This window comes from Schistocerca piceifrons, chromosome 4 (assembly GCF_021461385.2).
Source record: "Schistocerca piceifrons isolate TAMUIC-IGC-003096 chromosome 4, iqSchPice1.1, whole genome shotgun sequence".
NCBI classification, from domain to species: Eukaryota; Metazoa; Arthropoda; class Insecta; order Orthoptera; family Acrididae; genus Schistocerca; species Schistocerca piceifrons.
The window spans coordinates 221,707,170-221,728,924 of NC_060141.1; the positions used below are offsets into that span (position 1 = coordinate 221,707,170).

At 39.8% G+C, this 21,755-nt stretch overlaps 1 protein-coding gene across 1 annotated transcript in view; it reads left to right on the forward strand.

The window, feature by feature from the left end:
- Positions 1-14,807: 14,807 nt before the first annotated feature.
- The window catches only part of LOC124794887 (multicystatin), a 189,125-nt gene continuing 182,177 nt past the window's right edge, over positions 14,808-21,755 (forward strand). The window contains exon 1 of the mRNA XM_047258583.1: positions 14,808-14,979. Within this exon, the coding sequence (XP_047114539.1) occupies positions 14,890-14,979 (90 nt within the window). The 5' untranslated portion in view covers positions 14,808-14,889. The remainder of the gene's footprint in view (positions 14,980-21,755) is intronic.

Consider the following 21,755-nt stretch of genomic DNA (forward strand, 5'->3'; position numbering starts at 1 on the left):
CTGCTCAAATAATAAAACATGTACACACGTTATTACGTAGATGGCGCACAATGGTGTCCTATCCGAACAAGAACAAGCAAGAGAATGTCTGGCGTTTTTGTTTCACGCCAATACAAAAAATAACAAAGATAATAATAATAATTATGTTACAGATAATAGTTTTTCATTGTAATAACGTTATACCTTGACTATCAATAGACTTTCTTTTACATATGATAAATACTAGTGGTCATTAAAATTGCTACACCACGAAGATGACGTGCTACAGACGCGAAATTTAACTGCCAGGAAGAAGATGCTGTGATATGCAAATGATTAGCTTTTCAGAGCATTCACACAAGGTTGGCGCCGATGGCGACACCTACAACGTGTTGACATGAGGAAAGTTTCCAACCGATTTCTCATACACAAACAGCAGTTGGTCGGCGTTGCCTGTTGAAACGTTGTGATGCCTCGTGTAAGGAGGAGGAATGCGTACCATCACGTTTCCGACTTTGATAAAGGTCGGATTGTAGCCTATCGCAATTGCGGTTTATCGTATCGCGACACGGCTGCTCGCGTTGGTCGAGATCCAATGACTGTTAGCAGAATATGGAATCAGTGGGTTCAGGAGGGTAATACGGAACGCCGCGCTGGATCCCAACGGCCTCGTATCACTAGCAGTCGTGATGACAGGCATCTTATCCGCATGGCTGTAACGGATCGTGCAGCCACGTCTCGATCCCTGAGTCAACAGATGGTCACGTTTGCAAGACAACAACCATCTGCACGAACAGTTCGACTACGCTTGCAGCAGCATGGACTATCAGCTCGGAGACCATGGCTGCGGTTACCCTTGACGCTGCATCTCAGACAGGAGCGTCTGCGATAGTGTACTCAACGACGAACCTGGGTGCACGAATGGCAAAACGTCATTTTTTCGGATGAATCCAGGTTTTGTTTACAGCATCATGATGGTCGCATCCGTGTTTGGCGACATCGCGGTGAACGCACATTGGAAGCGTGTATTCATCATCGTCGTACTGGCGTATCACCCGGCATGATGGTATGGGGTGCCATTGGTTATACGTCGCGGTCGCCTCTTGTTCGCATTAACGGCACTTTGAACACTGGACGTTACATTTCAGATGTGTTGCGACCCGTGTCTCTACCCTTCATTCGATCCCTGTGAAACCCTACATTTCAGCAGGATAATTCACGACCGTATGTTGCACGTCTTGTACGGGCCTTTCTGGGTACAGAAAATGTTCGACTGCTGCCCTGGCGAGCACATTCACCAGATCTCTCACCAATTGAAAACGTCTGGTCAATGGTGGGCGAGCAACTGGCTCGTCACAATGCGCCAGTGACTACTCTTGATGAACTGTGGTATCGTGTTGAAGCTGCATAGGCAGCTGTACCTGTACAGGCCATCCAAGCTCTGTTTGACTCAATGCCCAGGCGTATCAAGGCCGTTATTACGGCCAGAGGTGATTGTTCTGGGTACTGATTTCTCAGGATCTATGCACCCAAATTGCGTGAAAATGGAATCACATGTCAGTTCTAGTATAATACATTTGTCCAATGAATACCCGTTTATCATCTGCATTTCTTCTTGGTGTAGCAATTTTAATGGCCAGTAGTGTATAATTGCTCAATATCGTGGAAAATTATTTCTGAATTTATAGTTTGCCTAATCTGGGGCATGGGACGTCATACATTGGCCTCTCACTCCCAGCAGTTGAGGGGTGCGCGCCGTCACTGCCACAGACGCCAACCTAGTGCGGTTGGGACTGGTCCTCATACCTGGCACCTGGCTCACTCCAAGGACACGGGCGTTCCCAGCTGGCGTCGCCCATCCGGGGACTTGCTTCTGAAATTTGATAAAAGCAAAAGAAAAAAATTGAAAAAAAAAGAAATTCATCCCAATCGCCATCAGTCGCAAACACCCAGCGCTTCACTCGCCAATCGTCTTCCCTGCCGTTTTGGAAAACCTCCTCCCTAAGTACTTTGTAAACAGTATTGCGTGAAAACCACGCTCAAGAAATTCCTAATTTGGAGACTGCAATACAAATATTTTTGTCAACCGCTGCAACTAGTTGTCCAGCCGATCGCTCTTTCAAACTCCTCAAACGACATAGGAACTATTTTCGGTCATCCGTGCCGCAAGATAGAGCCAACAGTCTTGACGCCGTCTCCCTGAGTTCTCGCATAACACAGCAACTAGACTGACTATGTAATCGAAAATTTGCTACAAAGAAAGCACGTGCTAAACAAGCCTTTCCTGGCTTGGGTGTGGCGAGCTCAATACGCTCGTAATTATTATTTATTATTATTATTAATAGCAGTGCCTAATTTTTCTAAAAAAAGTTTCAGGGTACTCCGACATGGATATAATGCAGCGAAAATTACTTATAACTGAAGCATGGGATGCCATCCGTCTGCTTTTAGCCATGACGTCATCAACATGTCGAACTAAAAAAGAATAAAAAATGGTATCAGACTCTTCAGTTGACATTACTATAGCAGGAGAACAAGTAAAATAGGTTGTTAGTTTTCTGCTCATCTCTCACCTCCAACTTAACTTACAAGTTGCAACGAAAGACAGGACACACTGTAAAACTTCGCACAACCGACAAGAACGTAACAGCAAACACAAACGAATAAAGAACAACAAAACAAAGATGGCAATGACTCGCGAAGGATCATGGTAGCGGGACCGCAGAGACATCTATCGGTAGCTCGGTGTTTGAGCGTACGCATATTAGAGATGGACAAAACTGTTCTTTTCAGAGATCGGATCAGAACTGTTCACTCCCTGAAATGAACTGGCTCTTTTTCATGACTCACCACTCATTCACAACAGAAAATAAATGGAAGGCACATTGCCCTTTAAACTTGGTTTATTCCAGTACTATACCTGTATTTTGATCTTATTTGATCCTATTTTGAAGTAACACAGATAATGAGTAAGAATTTTGTATTGTTTATTGAAATTTCCACGATATGACAAAGTTTTTGATTATTGATTTATTTTGCACTATCGTGGTTTTTTGGGTGATCGGAAAATGTTGTAACTTGAGATTTACATTAACAATATATTTGGCTATATTGTATTAAAATTTCATTAACCTCGTACAAATACATCGCAAGCCATATATTTTTAAAGTGAACATTTCCCTCCAAAGACGCCTAAAATCGCAAAATCCGTATTACAATAAGAAAAAAATACATAAATTTGACTGTAAGACCAAAGTGCTGCATATAGCCTTCCGCAGAATAAAACAAGGAAAAATTGGTGTATCACTTTTGCTATACGTTTATCGGTTCGCTCGTAATTAAAGTGTAAATTCTAGTGACCATAATAAAAAATCCTATAGTAAGAGGAGCCATCAGGAACCAAATCTGATCAGTTTAAACAAATAAAAATAAAATAAAAACAAATGATGTATACATAACATAATTATGTAAAATACATAACGGTATTACTACGAAGAACAATATCCAGTAGAGACGAATTCCGATGCAGAGGCGCTGAGTCAAGCAGGTCGAGCCGCGAGCTGTATTACTGCGCGAGCTGAGACCGCAGAGACCAGAGTGACACCTGTGTTGCTTTGCTCAACGCTCTGGCTAGAGTCGACAACGGTGTGGCGAGCGTTGAGCGGGTATGAGTTCCAAGGGTGGGGGGAGCGGTGAACGGCCACCACTCACCCGCTCGGAGACAAATAGTCCGTTCTCTTGCGAGCAGGTTGTTGCAAGTAGTTCTTATGTTCTCCGCTAGGAGGCTCTGTCCTGTTGCTCACATCAACTGCCCAGAGGGCAGGACGTGCGACTGAAACGATCGCTGACAGAGTTCAGGTGCGCCAGACACTGCACGCGGCAGAGGAAGCACAGAGACGGCACGGCATGTGTGAAACACAAAATCCAATGGGGCACTGCACAATGCAGGCAGCCAAGGCAGAAGCAGGGTAGAGGCCGGCGCTGGCTGTGTTCTGTGGCGTGCAGTGTGCTCTGACCAGCAGAGACCCCACTGGTCTGCTCCGACTCTCTCTCTCTCTCTCTCTCTCTCTCTCTCTCTCCCTCTCTCTCTCTCTCTGCTGTGGGAAACGTTTGGAGCTACCGTTCTTTTCTTCTGAATCACTGATTGTTCACTCCTTTGAAAGATTCAACTATGAATTAGTTCAGGAGCGGATCCCCCATCTCTAACGCATATCCGTTTAGTACTACCATCGCCCACTATTAGGGCATACATGCTTGTCGAACTGGCTGCCAGCGATTCAGTTGTCGAGAACGGTTACCGCAGCTTCGAAATGCTTAAAACAGTCAATGACATCGTTTTTCCCACCAAAAACTGCACTGGTATCGTTCGTATTGCAATTACCAACACGAAAAAATGAAATAAAAAATTTACGTCCATGAAATAAACCTTAGGCACTCTTCCAAGTTCTCAACATCGCAAAAAAACTACTTAGTCGATGAAAAGTTTAGGGGTACGCATCCCCCAGCGTTCCCCCAGAAAAATAGTACTGATTAATAGTAGTAGTAGCAGTCGTAGTATTCAGTTACGTAGAGATGTAAGTTGCTTGGCCTGTCGAAATGAGGGGCGGAAGTATTTTTCTGTGCATGCGGGTGGCAAATAGCTAAATTCACCCATGTACCAGCTACTATTTCCGAAAACTTGCGAGGCCAATCCATATAACCATTTAAGAACGACGACAGCTCTTTAACGACTGTGCAAATTTACTGTCACTGCCTGCCGCGATAAACACAGGGTAAGCAAAACCCCCTTTTAAATAACCTTGGCAAAACCCATGTTGGTGCCAGAGATGTAAACGATCCCTACGTAGACAGTCATTCTTTATGCTCAGTATTACCGCCTGTCCAAAAATATTAAATGTGCAAGTGTTAGGTTGAGAGATTCAGCAGTTGCACAGAATATATCGAAAACTCTTGAAATGTATTGCGTTATATGAGAAATATTGTGCCGTTGTGGGCAGTATTGATAATACCTGCTCATCTCCTTAAATGAGTTCAAAACAAGAAGAAAGGTTATTCATATTAGAATGCATCGAAATGTATAAATCACTGCAGGCATTGTGAGATGTTAGAACAGATGAATATAAAACTGGAAAATGAAGCATTATTTTTCTGCGTTCTTGCTCACGAAAGACAGAGACGCTAACCTACAGATACAAAGAAAAAATGTTCTAAAAGAACTCGTTTAAGAACAAGTATAGCTACAACCACCTTAATGTATCAGATGTTGGACCATCAAGTAAAACATTTTGATAGACATTTATCTCGTTCCGCCTCAAGTAGAGCAATTGCCACAGCAGCAGCATCCTGGACGTTCACAATTTCAAACACTATTAAAATATTGCACATTTTTATTGAACATTCTAGGAAGAAGTTCAATATTATTGCACATCATTATTTTATACCGTAGTAATACTGGCCGTGTATGGGCCGTTTGCCAACGCTATTGCCCATTACTCTCACATACACATATAGATATACTGATGAGCTGTGAGAACAGCAACCGTTTATGTATTAATGCCACGTAGATTGGCTGTCACGTCGATTAAATATCGAGGAATAAGATTATGAAACGAAACGGAACGACCATACAGATTCAATTTTAGAGATGGCGAATGGTTGACTAAGAATTTTTTTGGGGAGTTCTGAGCCAGTTAAACACCCATAAAGGACACTGGGTATAAGAAACTCGCGCGACCCAATTTTGGATACCCCAGAGTGTTATCCGCAGCAGGTCGGTGTAAACGAAGACGTCAAAGCAGTTCATAGGCGTGTTGCTAGGTTTGCTTCTTCGCGGTTGGGTAATGCAAGAGTGTTACGGAAACACTCGGTGAGCTTAGAATCCCTAGAAGTCGATCGTTTCACGAAACGCTGTTGAGTAGTTTGCGAGAACCAGCATTTGATACAGGCTGCTGCACAGTTCTGCTGTCGCCAACGTAAGAACTGTTCTCGCGGTAAGAACAGTACGAGGGAGGTCGAAAAGCTTCTAGCCTAACAAATAATGACAGAAATTTCGTAATGCCAATTTATTTTTCAATATAATACCAGTGAATACAAATACACTTGCAGACACGCTCAGTTAACTTCTCCAAACCATTCAAATAAAAGGTCTTCGATTTCGAGTCCAACCAAGCGTTCACAGCATCGATCACTGCATCATCATTGTCAAATAGCCATCCTTCGAGGTCTTTTTTTTCGGGTTTTGAAAAAAAAAGTATGATGAGCCATCCTTCGAGGTCTTTTTTTTCGGGTTTGGAAAAAAAAGTCTGATGAAGCCAAATCTGGAGACTATGGTGGATGACGTAACAATCCAAACCTGCTGTCACGCAGTTTCCAGTGTTGCGAGGGCTTTGTGCGCCGGCGCGTTGTCTTGGCGATAAAGAGCTCCGCGCACCAATTTTCCGCGCCTTTTTCTCTTGTCTCAAAAGGCGCAGGAGGGTGCACTAATATGATGCATTGACGGTTACGCCCTTTCGCAAGTAATCCTTTGTGCATCCCAGAAGACCGATGCCGTCACCTCGCATCTTACCGGTTGATTTTTGCACCTGGAATTTTTTTGGGGTGTTGTTTTGTGAACCTACGTTTTGTCCATTGTCACATACCTTGCAAAAAAGTCATCTTCATCCACTTCAAATTGGCGGACGATTTCTTCACAACAGTGCGCACGCTCCCGTCTCCGATCTGCATTCAAGTCTTTCTGGACCCACCGAGATGAAACTTTTCGCATTCCAAAAATATTCACAACAATGTCACGAGCACGCTCATGGGAAATTCCAAATGTGGTTTCAATTTGCTGCAACGTTGTTCGACGATCCTACAAATCGTATCGTGAATTGCAGTCACTGTTTCATCAATTTCAACTGTGACATGTCTTCCGTTCCTTGGCGCATATTCTACACTCATTGTTCCATGTTTGTAGTCGGACATCTAGTTTTTCACTGTTGCGTAAGACGAAGCACTGTCCTTAAGTGTATTCTGCATGTCCCCCGCAATTTCCTTGGGCGTCATTCCCTTCAAATGAAGATATTCAATCAAAGCACAGTTCTTGATTCTCTCGATATTCGCCATTTTGCTTACACTACGGTATACAATGCATCCTAGCGGCAAAACTAACGAAGCTGGACTCGCGCAGTCTGACTTGCATGCCCACAAAGCGTCACAGTATAAGTGGGTGGTGTTGTTAGTGCGAGACATAACGATAACTATCTCGGGCTAGAAACTTTTCGATCGCCGCTCGTATACAGTAAAGGAGGCACACAGGCAATCGTTTTTCACTCACTACGTTTCCAAGTGCGAGAAAAAAAGGGAATGACAATAGGCGTGCAGCGTCTGCACTGATGGGCGACGTGAATTTCTTACTGACGTGTCTGCTTCGCGCGGAAGTCGGATAACTGGTTTAACATCTTGGTTAGCAGACACTGCTAAAACAAGAGTAATATCTCGGGCGAAATCTAGTAAAAAAACTATCTTCAGACTGAAATCTACGAATATTGTCTAAAAACAGAGAACACGAAATTGCTACTGAAAGTTCGTACGGAGGCCTGTAAGAAATCATTCATTCTTCACTCGCTGCGTCCATCAGTGTAACGCAAAAAACATTACAAATACAAATGTTTTATTCCACCGTTGAGCGTATTTACACGCAGTTGGTGTTGTCAGTGTTAACACAATAATAATAACAATAATAATATAAACTTCGATATGACAAATGTTATTAACTAAAGCAGGGCTTCCCAACGTGTGGTCCCCGGACCCCTTAGGGGTCCGCTGGCTCTTTCTAGGGGGTCCGCGGCCACCTATCACAAAATCGTGTAAAATAATGAGTAAAAATATTGAATAAAAATGTGAAAATCAAATTCATCACAATTTTTTTTTTCGTGTGAAAAACATGTGTACTTTTATTTCAGGTCGTATTCCCAAGCAGACTTTGCGGCTCCTAAGTGTGAACGCATACACAGTTTGTTGCGGGAGAATGTGGCTTCTCTGATCGACTATTTCGTAACAATACGGGGTTCGTTTGTGCGCCGGCTCACGGCGCTAGATGCGCTGAAACCTTTTACGCATGCGCGAAGCGAGCTTTGTCGGCAAATCACAGCGCTCGCTGGTACGTATGCGGCCCCAGGCATCATTAAATGTTAAACTTGCTTTGTTAGTGCACTACCTATTTCATAAGTCGATCTTTGGCCGGTTTATTACCTCTAACATGGATCGCTGGCTGAAGTCAGGATCATTGAAGAAGGGTGCAGTTTCTCCATCGCCTTCACAACAAGGGAAGTTTCCAGTTGAAATGAATGAGGAGAGAGGACGACCAAAGGAAGTACAATCAAAAGAAGCTCCACAGACGGATTTATTACGTGAAAACGCTGCAAGTACTCCATTGATTGCAATATCCTGTGCAAGTGGAATAACCAAGAAGCGTAAGTACAACGAAAGCTATTTAGAAATGGGCTTTATGGAGACAAAGGAGGGTAAAGCTCAGTGCGTAATTTGAGCGCGAGTCCTTCCGAACAGTTCAATGGTTCCTTTTAAATTGCGCCATCGTTTTGAAGGTACTCATCCGGATTTCCAGGCTTAAGACATCGATTTTTTCAAAAGGAAGAGTTCTTCTCAGCATTGTTTCTCGCATGCTAGACGAAAAGGCAGTAAAGCTTGTATCTTCGTTGCCATTATCAAACAATACTGCCAAGAGACGCATTGTTGACATGTCAAATGATGTGAAAGACACTCTTGTTTCTCGCATCCAACACAATTCATTTTCTCTGCAGATAGATGAATCCACTGATGTTGCAGGATTAGCGATTTTACTGGCTTTTGTCCGTTATGAATATTCTGGATGTTTTGAGGAGGACCTCTTATTGTGCAGACCACTACCTGCCAACGCAACAGATGCTGAAATATTTCATCTATTCGATGATTTTTTAAGGACTAACCAAGTTTCATGGTCTAATTGCATAGATGTGTACACAGATGGTGCAAAAGCTATGACGGGTCCTACAGTCGGAGCAATAACGAAAATAAAAGAAAACGCCAAGAATTGCAGCAGTTGTCATTGTGCTCTCCACAGATACGCTTCAGCTACGAAACAAATGGCTGTTTCGTTCAAAAGAGTTTTAGACGAATCCATTCAAATCATTATCTACATAAAATCAAGGCCGTTGAAGTCAAGACTTTTCACAATACTGTGTGAAGATATGGGAAGCCTTCATCGTTCCCTGCTTCTCCACACACAGGTGAGTTGGCTCTCACGTGGGAATACACTCTCTCGGTTGTACGAAGTAAGGCTGGAAGTCTTAGCTTTCCTTTTTTGGAGCATAACACCAAATTAGCAGACCTTATTAATGACGAAGATTGGCAGTGTATACTTGCCTATTTGTCAGATATTTTCTCCAAAATGAACGAAATGAATATTTCACTCCAAGGGTAAAGTGAAACAAAGGTCACTGCTATCGACAAAGTTCGAGCATTCAAGAGGAAAATCAATTTTTGGGCAGAGAGTGTTGAGGAGGGGGTGGTCGAGTGTTTTCCTCTTCTCAAGAAGTTTTTGAAAAACAAAACATTGCACTTGGGAAGAATTTGTTTCATCAAATCCTGGAACATCTCCGAAGCTTGATGTCATTGTTGGAGCATTATTTCACAACAGCTGAAGATGAGAAGCTGCAAAAATACGAATGGGTGGTCAACCCATTCACTGTATCCAAAAAGACGAACATTCTATCATCAAATGAATATGAGTTGTTGATAGAAATTGCCACAGACCCTACCTTGAAATCAAGTTTTGACATTGACAGTTACTCACACTTTTGGATTCGTTTGGATAACAAGAAATACTACCCCCTTGCTGAAAAGGCAAAAGGTGTACTTCTTCGATTTGCCACAACATACATGTGTGAATCTGGATTCTCGATCTATGCTCCCCGCAAAACTAAGTACCGAAGCTGTCTCGATGCGGGACCAGACATCCGTCTCCAGTTGTCAAGAATTGAACCCAACTTTTCAAAATTGTGTCAGCAGAAGCACCCTCAACCATCACATTAGGTTTCCATTATTATTCCTACCGACTCATCTATAGTAAAGAAGAAAGCATTTTTCTTTGTAGATGCTCAGTGAACGTACGTGAACTGTAACTCTGTAGGAATTTTGTTTCTGTCTTCATTTACAAAATAATTCTGTTGGAATTGATATTTTTGTTACGAAAATTAAAATGATCTCTAAAGCTAATTTCTTTTCTTTATAATATATTCCGTCCTCTCAGTTAAAAATATGGCCTGTCTATACTTCAATTACAATTACTCTGACGCTATATTGTGGCAACAAACTGTGAGCGTAAACAAATGAGGACTTTTCACGTGCCATCTTGTAAAAGGTTAACCTCCTCTGCCAGAATTGTTTCCTTTGAGAAAAAAAGTCTTACGTTCTGTGAAATGCTTTGTTTTCTTATATAGAAATAAGAGACTCTGTTTGTTTTTTTTCCTAGTTTGTTTACAGTCGAGGTTGACTGCCACGATATAGTGTCCAAGTAGTAGTTGAAGTTGTCAGCTGTGGCTAGACTGTGGCCACGCCGCCTGCCAGTTGCCAGCTACCAACCGACAGTACATTGTTGCAAAGCCGCCTGCTAGTTGCCGGCTGTGGACTGACAGCTGCCGTTCAGTAGATACGCAAAGACGTAAAAATAACTAGACTTTCCGAGCTATTTACATGGGCACGAAAATCGGTTGTGGAACTGGAAAACGGCTTTATAAAAGCAGATTTCCAGAATCGATTTTGAAGTGTTTACCTGACCAAACAAAAACAGAACTGGGACATCGGCTTACGAAATCCGGTTTTGGAAACGTATGTAAACTGGGTGAATGTATTCCCACACATTGCACAACAGATGTCGCAATAGTTCTTTAAAGGCAATTCCTTGGCCTCTTTTCTTTTGTGATGTGTTCGTATCCCGAATCATGGGTCTGCCTCTTTTCTTCACAGCCGCGCGGAATGGCCGCGCAGTCTCAGGCGCCATGTCGTCGTGGATTGCGCGGCCGCTCCCGCTGGAGGTTCGAGTCCTCCCTCGGGCATGTGTGTGTGTGTATGTATGTAAGTATGTGTGTGTGTGTGTGTGTGTGTGTGTGTGTGTTGTCCTTAGCGGAAGTTAAACTTAGGTTAGTAATGTGTAAGACTAGGGACTGATGACCTCAGCAGGTTAAGTCCCATACACTTTACATACATTTGAACATTTTTCTTCGGATTTCACGAAAAACCACACACACACACACACACACACACACACACACACACACACACACGACTGTTACGAAATATGCATGCTCCTTACACAACAGTAGCCAAACAGGGAAGTGAACAGACCACAAGCGGCAGCTTGTCAACAGCGAACAGTTTGGACCTGACGTTGATTGCTCTTGGAGGAAGGCAGCTCCAACGTGTGAAATATAATTACCAAGTAATTTAATCAGGCTATAGTGTGTTGAACAAAGGGAGTAAATCCATTAGTAAGCGTCTGGATACAGTGGGAGTTCAAACTGGATCGTTAATTTCAAGTTGTTTTCAGTCATCTCTAAACCAAAGACTATTCATACTTCGGGGGTTGGGGGGGGGGGGGGGGGGTCATTGGGAACATGGCACTTGCATTAAGAAGCTTTCAGTTCCCATGGGTTTCGCTCTGAAATGTGAAGTTACTGTGATCTTGACTGACTAGGGGTCCGCCATGGATTTTCGACTGAAGAAGAGGTCCGCCAGCTGAAAAGGGTGGGAAGCCCTGAACTACAGTATAGTAATCCAAGATGGATACAACAGTACATATTTGTGCAAATGTCAATAACAACAAGAAGTTTCCTAACAGTTCAATTACAAGATAAAAGAACTGCATTGTTCAGTGAATGACAAATAAATAATCGAATGTGCCTTTGCAAGCTTAGCATATGGCATATTAATTGTATGTCCACTTCTTATGTTATGATCATGAACTGTTCTCCTTAAGTCAAATTTACTCAAATTGTCTTTGATGAAGACAAGACAGTTGTAAATATGCAGGCCAGACACTGTCATTATATTTAGTTTCGTAAAATAATCTCGACATGATTCATATCGGCTAAGTTCTGCTATGCACGTTAAGGCTTTTTTTGCCATTTGAACACTAATTTTGACCCTACAGAATTCCCCCATAATAGCATTCCATAACTCAGGTGCGAATGGAAGAATGCAAAATATGCATATAAAAGAAGTTCTTTACTGACACTGCTCCACAGCTTATACAGCAGATATATGGCACGTACCAATGTGCCACATACCTTTCCTGTATGGGTATCCCAGATGAGCTTTTGATCTATATGAAATCCCAATAATTTTACTGTTTTGTTATCATGACTGGGAGCATTCAGATTGAATACAATAGCTTCAGTTTTACTATCATTCTTCTGCAGTATATTTGCCTCAAACCAAGTAGTGCACCTCTCCATTGCCACTGCCATGCTGTGTTGCACATTTTCAAGATTGGTATCACATGTGATGAGTGTAGTGTCATCAGCATATAGCACTGCATCACATGATACAACTGCAGGTAAATCATTTGTATAAATAGTGAAAAGGATTGGTCCAAGAAGATATCCTTGAGGTACGCCCTTTACAACTGGGAGACATTCTGATATTTGATTATTTACCTTAACTAACTGTTTTCTATTGTCCAAGTATGACTGCATTAGGCATAGAACATTTTCTCTCACTCCGTAGTGGTAGAGGTTTTTTATGAGAATATTGTGGGAGACCATATCAAAAGCTTTCCTGAGGTCGAACAGTGTTGCACAGATATTTCTCTATTTCCAAAACAATTGTATATTTTTGCTACCATACTCTAAACTGCTTTGACTGTAGAAAGGCTGGATCTTAGCAATACTGTGAGGAGTTGAGTACATCATTATGCTCAAAATATTGACTCATCTGTTTATGCATTCGGTATTCTATTATTTTGATATTATGGGTATAAGTGATCAATAGTTATCTGGTGATGCTGTATCTCCTTTCTTATGTAATGATTTAACTACAGATATTTTTAAACATTCTGGATAATTACCTTCATTTAAAATTTTGTTGATTATTTTAGTCAGTGGCTTTCCAATTTGATTTCTGATATATTTAATAACATAATTTGAGAGACCATAGTAATCCTCTGCTCTGGAATTACTGAGTGTAGCTATTGATTCATTGAGCATCTTCTCAGTTGCACAAGTCCAGTGAAAGCTGCCTGTCTGCTTTCTGTTCATTTCTGGCAGCAGTGCCTCTGCCTTACACACATTCTCCATTATGCTGTTATCTGACTGAGGACTGACAAAATGCACATTTAGAATATCAGGTTCAATTGGCGTCTGGTTAACTTTATCATCACAGTTAGTTTCTGTTTTAATAATTTCCCATGGAGCTTTGCATTCACTCGCTGATGTCAGTATATATGTAAGATTTGCTTTGCACTTAGCTGCCTTGGTTTCAGACCTGTAAGTCTTTTTCACTTTCATATACATTTCCTTGTTAGCATTATTGTGCTTGGTCCTTTCATGATAGAGTAACATTATGATTCTTATTCTACTTAGATGCGAGGTGTACCAGCTTTTTAGATTTGTGGTTTGGTGCAACAATTTTGCTTTGATATTTTCTTGCAGTGTTTAGGACAACATGCTTCAAAATTTTCAGTCCACAGTTCTAGAAATTTGTTGGTAGATTCATTTGCACCTGCAGTGGTTATTATTTTTATCCCATTTTATTAAATTCAATTTACTTATCAACTTGTTTAGCTTTGATTCGTTAATTGACCTTATAATTTTTCTACAGTCTGTGGAAATTTCAGTTGCTTTATTGTTAAGTGTTTGTCTGAACCATTGTCCCTCATGATCTGAAATGCCTAGCTTGATTGTGTTGAATACTGGTTTGTTTAGATGAAAATTAGAAATTATGTTATCTAGACATGCTTCCTGTCTTGTGGGTTTGCCATTTACGCAACTGAAGTTAAGGGATCTTAATGTATTTAGCAAGTGATCAACATTTCTATTCTTAAACCTAATGTCTATATTGATATCGCCAAATATTAGTTTTCTGTAATTTTTGTATTTGAATAGCAAGAGTATCAGCTTCTCCAGAAGCTCCACAACCGGGTCTTCATTGTATTTTATTTTTTTTTGGGGGGGGGGGGGGGGTGGGGCAGTATACTGAAGCTATTATAATTTCCTGGTTTGGCAACATTATGGCTGCAGCTTCAAATTTTGCTTCTATATACAGTCCACTTCACCTATAACTTCATGGATTATGTTCACACTATTTTTAACATATGCCACCATGTTTAATACTTGTTCTACAGTAGCTGGTTGCCAATTCATATCTAAATGGTACACTTTAGTTCATCATTGCTAAGCCAGTGTTCATTTATTGAAATGACAGAGCAGTTTAAGTTTTAATGAACAATATCCGTTGCCGAATGGTTTTGTGCCTTGGTGTAGATGGTTGGAGAGCGACAACACTGATGGTTTTAACTTCCTTTTTTCGTCTTATGAAAGTTTTCGCCAGCTTGTTTGTTTTCTTTCTGCTGCTGTACAGTTGTTACGTGGTAGCAGGATAATTTGCTTCGGTATAATCTCGCGCTTCATTTTACATACACACAATTACGAAGTACGCAGTATACAATATACATCAGCGCTTCGAGGCATGAGGTAATAAGAAGTGGGTGTACAGCCAATAGCGGCTCAACTACTGTCAAGCCCCCCTCCATCGTAACGTCACCGCCAATGACTCACACTTTAATACTCGCGGCGCCCTGTTCGTATCGTTAGTTGTCACGAGGGGAGCGGAGGGAGACTGTGTAGCTACGCTGCTTCAGCTGTAAATCTTTCTATCATGAAATTGGTTTATATCGTGGTGTTATATTGTTTATGCATATCATCAAATGCACAGCCTGTTTCGGAATCGGTCTCCAATGTGACAGAGGTAAGTTCAAAAATTTCAGACACCGGTATACAATTTTGTACTGACGTTGCTAGCAACTATGTAGCAAACAACGTTGAATGTGGATGAAAAATAAAATAAAAGGGGAGTTTAGAAATTGTTAGGTTTATATTTGTTTCACTAATTATTTGGTTTGGAATAATGTCAAAACGAAAAAATAAAGTTTACACGTCCCCTCTAGACTTAGCAAAAAACAAAGTAATTGTTTATACCTGGACATTAATCGTTTTAACACACATCCTTCACCAGCAGTCTCAGTATTATCGAAAAGTTGTTCAAGATTGACTTTAAAAAATGAGTTAGTCGATTGAGAATCCCCGAATCATATACTAGAGAACCTTACATTTCGACCCGTTTATAAATTTGTATGGTTTTATTGTTATTTACCTCTTATGCAGTATTTTACTGTTATCTGACGTGCATTATTTACATTATTCAATCTATGCCAAAATCAGTAGTGTGTACAATGATTTAAGGTGCTTCAACTAATAGAAATTGAATCGTGTGTGGATGTGTATTTAAGTTCGAACAAAAAAATTTTATGCAATGTATTTCATTAATTTATATTAACCTGCCTCAATTGAAAGTGGCATAATGTTGCTTTTCATTTTGTTTATTCTGCTTCAGTATTCACAGGTGAATGTGCTTACCAATGTGAAATTCGTTTGAGACACGCATTGTAGTGATTTGTAGGATGTAAATGTAAATATACTAGGCTGAGGGCAGTAAATTTGTCAGAAGCCTACAGTTTTACTGTTAGACATCCATCCATTTATTCATTGATTCATTCACCTATTGTGTCAATAAACAGCATTATGAAGGAGAGTGTCTAGGGATGTGGAGTAGTAGTCACACCCATCAATTAGCAGAATCAGCTTCTGTATATGCTTGGCAGTCCAGAGCCATTATGAGGTAGAGTAATAGGTTTTTTTTTTTTTTTTTTTTTTTTTTTTAAAGTAGAGCAGAAATGCGTACCAGACTGCAGTGGAAGGCATTATAGGAGATGTGTTGTGGATCATGGGTATGTTTATTGTTAAATTTCTTAGTTTGTTCCAGAGAGAGTCAAACCCTGTATTAATTCCTCCCACAAACCTCTTGTAAAATGACCGTGGCAAGATCAGACAATGCAGAGCTCGTGCAGAGGCTGACTAACACTTATTCTTCCCGTATAGGCTGTCACTTGCAAACACAACAGGAAAGGGGAAATGGAAGTGGTATCAGAAGTAGCCTCCGCCACACACTTTGGCTTGTGGAGTATGGGTATAGGTACTGGTAACTATCTATGACAAGTGCTAAAATGCTCAGATTCATCTAAAACAGAGGTGGAATAAATATAGTTACACATGAATTGGCTACTAGCAAAACGAAATGCGTCATCTTGGACCCAGCCACAGATCTTATTAATTTAGTCTGTTCCAAGAAAACACCAGGTCCAGCTCTTTGAATGGTGTGTCCCAATAGGTGTCAGAAACCACCAAGCTTGTATAGTACTTATAGTTTACAGCTCACCAGCAGGGGATATATTAAGCTTCATAAAATGTGTAGAAACAGTGATGAATGAGGGCACCTGGAGTTGTTGGTGTCCAACTTTTGATTATTTGCCACCGTGAAGCCCCCACTGAGGATTCAGGGACTTACTGCTACAGCAACTGACATTTTAGTGATAGTCCCAACCCCTTCAGTGATTTAAATGTAAAAGTGATAGTTACTGGTTTACGTGATGCTGACGGTAAAACATAAACAATAAAATACACTGAGCTGTTAATTTCACATCAAAGAAGAGAAATACTGTATTACAAAATCATAAACAAGACCTAATCATAGTATTTGGAGAAAAATTATGGGAACATTTTCTTCTAAGTTGACAGTGTAGACGCAAAATTAAGCTTCCTTTTAAACATATTTGCAGAGTTTTGTTTACCCCTAGAACAAACAAGGATGAATTTGAGCGGAAGCAAGAACAGGGAATGTATAACTCTTTGGATTAAAGTGTCTTGTGTTAGAGTGAGAGAGAGTTCTATGTAACTTGATGGACAAATTGTAATAAAGAGTTGAAGTTGCATTATCACCAGTGTTATAACATTCTTCAGCCTAACTTAAAAGAAGCACAGGCACTATAGACAAAAATAAATCATAAAGCGATTTGAGGGTTGTTAAACAATAATTGAACAAATGTATTAATGTGAATAATACTGAGTTCCCAAAAGTACCCGGCAAAACAGTTGATGCATTGAAATTCATTCTTACTTCCTTACATGGGTGGCAAATATAGTACATACAGATGTATTAAATCACTGCAGGCACGACCTACAGATATTAGTTTCAACCATACCACCCCAGAGGATCTTACCTAATTCACAAAAAAGTGGTAATTGCAGGCTATGATGGTATTTCCAGTAGAATGTTAAAATTGTGTAGTGACCTCCATGCTATCTTTGTAGTCAGTCATCAATATAAAATATATAGATTTGCCACATATGAAGGTGGTTTGAAAAGTACTCAAAATGGAATAGAATAAAGGTACTTACATCACTGAAACTTTATTTTTTAATATAGTCTCCTTGTAGAATAATCCACTTGGTCCAACGATGTTCCAGTGCATTGATCCCATCTTGCAAATGAGTTTCCTCCAGGCCTGCAAAATAGTTGTCAACTGCGGCTATCAATTCTTCATTTGAAGTGAATCTTCGTCCACCAAGAAAAATTTTCAGTTTTGGGAAGAGATGGAAGTCTGACGGAGCCATATCAGATGAATGAGGCAGATGTGGCAACAATTCATACCTTCGTTTGTGTAATTTTGCCATGGCGATGGCACATGTGCACGGGCATGCATTGTCTTGTCGTAGCACCACTTGTGCAGATAATTTTTACATTTCTAATTCTTCATTTAAAATGTGATAGGCTATATGCTTTCAGGTGACATCTGGCAAGCATGAGGAATTTCACGCACTTTCAGTCGGTGATCCTCCATGACCATTTTGTGCACTTTTGAAATGATTTTTGGGATAGTGATACATCTTTCTGACCACTGCGCAGATCATCTAATCTCTCCCGACAAAATTTAAATTCATTTGTCCGCTTGGCAACAGTTGAATATGAAGCTCTCCCCTGTATTCTGGAAATCGGCCTGAATGTCCTTTGCTTTCATACCTTTTTTTACAAAGTACTTAATCACTGCTCGAATCTCAATTTTTTTTTTCTGTCTTCGCAAATCACTACATGGGAACAACAACAAAAACCATGTCACTGCAACAGCTCTCTTCCAAGAACACTGACATGGCACGTGTTTACAGGCAACAGTCCAACGAATATCATGTGAACAGCCCCTCGTAGAAGCAGTGTTGAGTGGCAGACAGGCACATTGAAAGAAGAGTATTAGATATTATACTTGATATAATCTGTAGAACATTAATGAATGGAATTAATGACTCACATTGATAATTATTATGGACATTACTTCTAGATTAATTTATAAATACATGAAACACAGCTACTCCGAGAAGAAAAAACCACTGCTTTATACTTCACACTACTCAGCAATTGTTTTTATTTAATATTTGCTACTAAGAACACTGTCAGCTGCCTTAATACAGTAAAATTAAGACTTGTTTAATGTGATTGTTAGTGTTAACTGGAATAGAAACCCCCAAAATGTTGTGATAAATTGTAGAATTAGTGATTAATAAGGAACCCTGTTTTTGGTATATAGGAATTTTCAATTCATAAATGTCCTGTAAAATAAATTTTCATTATGATATAAAACTCCATTTTAAACATTAGCTAGATTTATAGTTTATATAGCAATTACTTTTACTTTTTGTTAATTTTACATCTCATCATAAATCCACTCTTGTTAAGTTTTGATATATCAGTATAATTAAATGAAGCATTACATCAGGTATAAATGACCAATTTTCGCATATCAAGCCAAAAAATCTCTGTAAAGTATATTGTACTGGAGATATCATTGACTGTTGAAATGTTTTGTTTAAATTGTGTATTTTCTGGCACAGTCACATACAATTTCAAGTAGAAGTTACTGGTTTTGTCTGGCTCTAGTTTTCAGATCACAAGAAGGAAACAGTAGTTCACTCCAAAGCATTTTGAGAAAATCACTTCCTCAATGTGATTCTCATCAAGTGCGCCACATTACTATGGGAACAGTGTTTGTACTCTGCCTCTAACAACCGTTGGATATAAAACTCTAATGACTGAGTGAACAAATACACTTGGAGGTTTGCTTAGAAAAAGAAAGTAGATAAATAAAAATTTTAAAAGATCTGGGAAGGAAATTAAGGTCAGCACCCATCTTCCCCCTTGTGATCTCAAAATGGTCAGTGCCAGGAAACATCAGTAATTTCTTACTTAAAATATATCTGATTGTGCTGGAAAATAAACCATCTTCAAAAATCTCTCTTATAGAAATCAGCTAAGATGTTCTCTGAAAGTAGCCTCATATTTTCTCATGTGTGAAAATAATAGTCTTAGAAAGCATTAATTGGAACTAAACTCAATTACCAATTTGTACAGATTTTTGGTAATTATATGTAGGTAAGACTGTAAAGAAACATTGCACTCAAGGTCTGGATGACTAAATTCCAATTTCTGACCAAGTTGTTCATTTTAGTGTTTCTACAATTTCAACAAATCTCTGTGTAAGTAAAAGGACTTGGTGGAAAGTGAAACCTCTGAATTTTTTATGTGCAAACTTCTAAAGGTCTCTAAATAAAACAAACTTTATTAATGTGCTACATCTTTATTTTTCACGTCTACGTATTAATTTCTCAACATAGTCTTCTGAAAGTGAACACATTTCTTCCAACAAAAGACCGCTTTGTTAATACCATCACTGTTGAATGTTTGACTTGATTGACCCGAGCCACAGCATCACCTCTCATGATATGCCACACTTACCTGACAGCTGTGTCTGTGTTATCTGATGATTTTCTCAGATGAGTTCGTCAACCCTACTCCACTGGGTCTTGTCAGCCGTTAGCTTCATAACAACTCAATGTCATACATTACTGATGTCGATACAATCATTGCTGTACACAATTTTCAGTCTCCTATGGATTTCAGTTGGAGGCATGTTTTCTGTGGTTAAAAACTCAATTACAGCACGCTGTTTCTCATGCAAGGACATACTAACATTACTTACTGCCATGTTATATCCTACAGTTTGGAGGCCTGTAGCAGGAGAGGGTTGCAACTTGTGTCAGCAAATCGGGAAAGTTGACTGAGTAATATCCATTACATGTAATGCCTCAGTCGCTATTGAGAACATTATAAAAATTCTGAGGCATTACTTTTCAGCATGCCCACTGAGTTTATAGGACAAGCTTTTCATTATTAACACATTACTGTGGAGACTGTGTTTGTACTCTTTCTCTAATGACTGTTGCTACCATTTAAAACTGTAATGATTGAGTGAAAAAAAAACACATGGAGGTTTTTTTTTAGAAAAAGAAGGTAGATAAATAAGAATTTAAAAATGTGGGGAGGAAATAGGTCAGCTGCCTAGCATTTGCAAAGCAAATCTGACAGAAACAATCACACAAATAATTTTTATTGTGGAAACAGCACACAGAACTGGTCCCAGCATTTTAACTGAAAAAACTAAAATTCATGGCAAACATAAACAAGAAATATACAGAAAACTAACTGTTAAAATTGAAAGGGTTAGCAGATTTTAATATCTTGGAGAAACAATGCAAGAGAGTGGATCCAAAGCCCAGCAAATGATTTAATCTATGTTGCTGGATGGCTATCCCGGTACATGATCATGAAACCAGTAGCAGGTTGCCTGTCTAACAGCTTCCAGGGCAACCAAACCTTGGTTTTCATATTTTGTGTGATTATTGATAGAACTTAAAAATTTAGAGTGCTTTCATTAAGTACTTATTAAGAGGTATGGTGTTGTGTTAAAGGTTCAACACACTGAGACAATTGTTACAACTGGGGCAACATAAGTCAGTGCACACAAATACCCAGATTATATTCTTCCAGTACTTGAGAATGAGAGCACTTAAGAAGCGCAACACATCATTTCGAATCTTTACAATACTTTTTTCCACTGACACCACCATAAAATGATGAAAGCAAAAATGTTTTTGCTTACTACATTTTCAACAAGAATCATATAATTTATGAAGTAAACAGTGCGTATCATGATTATGAAGTAAATATGATCTTCACAGAGATGTAAAAAATCTCAGCATGGCACAGAAAGGAGCACGTTATTTAACCATAAAATGTACAATAAACTTCCGATTCATGCCAAATTGCCGGCCGGTGTGGCCGTGCGGTTCTAGGCGCTTCAGTTTGGAACCACATGACTGCTACGATCGCAGGTTCGAATCCTGCCTCGGGCATGGATGTGTGTGATGTCCTTAGGTTAGTTAGTTTTAAGTAGTTCTCAGTTCTAGGGGACTGATGACCACAGATGTTAAGTCCCATAGTGCTCAGAGCCATTTGAATCATTTTTTCATGCCAAATCAGTCACTAGGGATCTGACTAAATCCAAAGAACAGCCGACTTGTGTCTTTTGGGTAGCTCTTTCTACTGTTTACAAGAATTTTTTGACAATGTGTAATACGTTGTGAACTGCAATTACTTTTAAGCATTGCCAAGAAAACTTACTGTGTAGCTCTGTTGTATCACTTATTTACAAAATGCTTTATTTGTGAATTAGAATATAAGCCTTATAATTTATATGTGTGACTATTGTTACTGTTGTCATATTGACACTTTCATCTCAC